At 57.4% G+C, this 2,230-nt stretch overlaps 1 protein-coding gene across 1 annotated transcript in view; it reads left to right on the top strand.

The window, feature by feature from the left end:
* The first annotated feature begins 729 nt into the window (after positions 1 to 729).
* Positions 730 to 2,230, top strand: part of RFX4 (regulatory factor X4) — an 88,021-nt gene continuing 86,520 nt past the window's right edge. Inside the window, exon 1 of the mRNA XM_014307339.2 lies at positions 730 to 1,603. Coding sequence (XP_014162814.2) covers positions 1,561 to 1,603 — 43 coding nt within the window. The 5' untranslated portion in view covers positions 730 to 1,560. The remainder of the gene's footprint in view (positions 1,604 to 2,230) is intronic.

A 2,230-nucleotide genomic window follows, 5' to 3' on the forward strand; every position in this document is an offset into this window, starting at 1 on the left:
CCCTGGTGCCCTCCCGGCCCGGCCCGCAGGGGCGGAGGTGCTCCGCCGACTCCCCCGCCGCCGGCCCGCCTGGGGATGCGAAGGCACCGCGGAGCTTCCTCTTTAACAACCTCGCCGCTTGTTTTGCTGTGTGGAGTTGTTGGTTTTGTTGGGGTTTTTTTCCCGACGGGGAGAAGGAAGGAGGGGGGGTAGTCTGGGTATAGGGAGGGGAGAGGGGGAGAAGAGTGGAAAACGTTGGCTCTGTCCATGGTCAAAGTAATTCAGCTATAATCCCCCTTTCTCTTCCTCTCCTGGAGCTCTATTCATATTCTAATCACAGCTTTTCCTTCCCTAAACCAGCCACTTTTATCAGAGCCCTAGCTTTGCACTTTTACTTCCACTTCCAGCACATACAACCGCACGCAGAATAAGCAACTTTTTCCAGCCTCTGTCCTGCCCCACTCTCCCCCCGCAGTCCACTAACCCGAAAAGGGATCCTCGCATCCTCGGACTAAAGCTGGGAGGCAACATCAGTTCGAAAATGCACCCGTTTAGTTCTTCAGTTCGGGGATCTCCCACCCCCTGCTTTCCTCCCGGTCCCATGGAAAGCTCTCCGCTCTTCGCTGCCAGACAAGCCGGTGGCGAGCGGCCCCCACCCCGCCTTGCTCTCTCTCCCTGAGGCCCGGGAAAACGCACGAGAGTCCCTGCTGCAGGTCTGCAGTGCCAGCATCGCTTGCAGAGATACTGGCAACTTCTCTCTATCCTCACACCCCCTCTTTCCCACACACATCGCCTTTTTTTTTTCTTTTCTTTTCTTTTTTTTTTTCTTTTCTCCAGTAAACTAAGCTTAGAAGATATTTGGGAAGCTGTGCAGCTTCCAATGCCATGTGCCCGCGAAGGATCCTAACCCAGAGCCCACCGGGAGGAGGAGTAAGAGGAGGAGGAGGAGGAGGAGGGGAGCTCGGCCGCGCTGCACGCACACCCGGCAGCCCCAAAGAGCACAACCCCAAACCTACTGCCCGTTTGAAGATCTGAGCCAATTTTGATCTCGGTCTGTAATGAGCCAAGGACCTTGGGTGGGGGTTGGGGGAAGGAAAGGAGGAGTGGAAAGACCGCTGGAACTTTAAATAAGAAAAACGTTTCTAATGCTCTAATAGAAGAGGGAAGTCGAAGTGTTGGGATTGCGTAGATCTAAGGCCCCCCCTTTTTGGAGGAAAGCTTTTCTTATTCAAAACAGCATCACAATGGGCTTCACATTGAGCCTTGCCACATCCCCATCTGAGTAGCAGCCATTCATCAGGCTGGCTGGCCTATCAATGACATTTCTCCCATCAGGGCTTCTATAAAATGATGCTTTTTCCCATGAAACATCCGCAAACATTTTGACGGGTCTGGCTTTGCCCCGCTGGATTACGGAGTGTCCCTCTCTCCCGCTCTACACCCCCCCTCCCCAACTATCTGCCTCTGTCCTCTCTCCCCACCCCCTCGCCGCCACCCTGCTCCCTCTCCCCTGCGTATCTCTGAGACAGGGGCTCTGCACAGCCCGGGACCTTGGGGCTCCCGTCCGTCCATGGGAAGAGCATGCATTGCGGGTTGCTGGAGGAACCCGATATGGACTCCACAGGTAAGACCCCCCGCAGGCAGCGGGCTCCTTTAGCCCGTTAGGGAGGACTTTTCAACTTGACCGTGGCGGCGGGAGCAGCGCGGGGAGCCGCCCGCCGCACCGGCCTCGCAGGCAAATGAGCCCGGGCGTGTGCGGGGGACGCGGAGGGGGAGCTCTCGCTCCCGGGCTGGAGGAGCCCTATGGCTCCACTTGCAGATACGATGGAGCAGAGGGTGTTTTTTGGTTTGGTGGTTTTTTTGGGGTGGGGTTTTTTTTTTCGCCCTTCATTATAGGCTGTTGGCCAGCAAACTAATTGCCTCTCCGCTTCTAGTTTTAGGCGCTCAGTTAGGTTAGTGCAGCAACGAGGCGAGAAAACAGTTTGGGCGAGAAAGCTGGGTTTGCGAGGGAGGATGGTTGGTGGGTTACAGCAAGCCCAGCACCGAGGTCATCCTGTCCCGCGGGCAAAGTCGGGGCTGGGCCGATTCGGAGGGAAGGAAGTTTGGGGAAGAGCAGGGCTGGGTCTCTCTCCGCGCACCTCCAAAAGATGCTCTGGCCGGTCCCGTAAGCGGGCGGGAGAACGGTGGCCGAAGTACCACCAGCGGGCGCCGCCAGCGGGGAGAAGCCCCGGCGGGAGGGGACAGGGACGGC

Source organism: Geospiza fortis, unplaced genomic scaffold (genome assembly GCF_000277835.1).
Source record: "Geospiza fortis unplaced genomic scaffold, GeoFor_1.0 scaffold173, whole genome shotgun sequence".
In the NCBI taxonomy this organism is placed as follows: Eukaryota; Metazoa; Chordata; class Aves; order Passeriformes; family Thraupidae; genus Geospiza; species Geospiza fortis.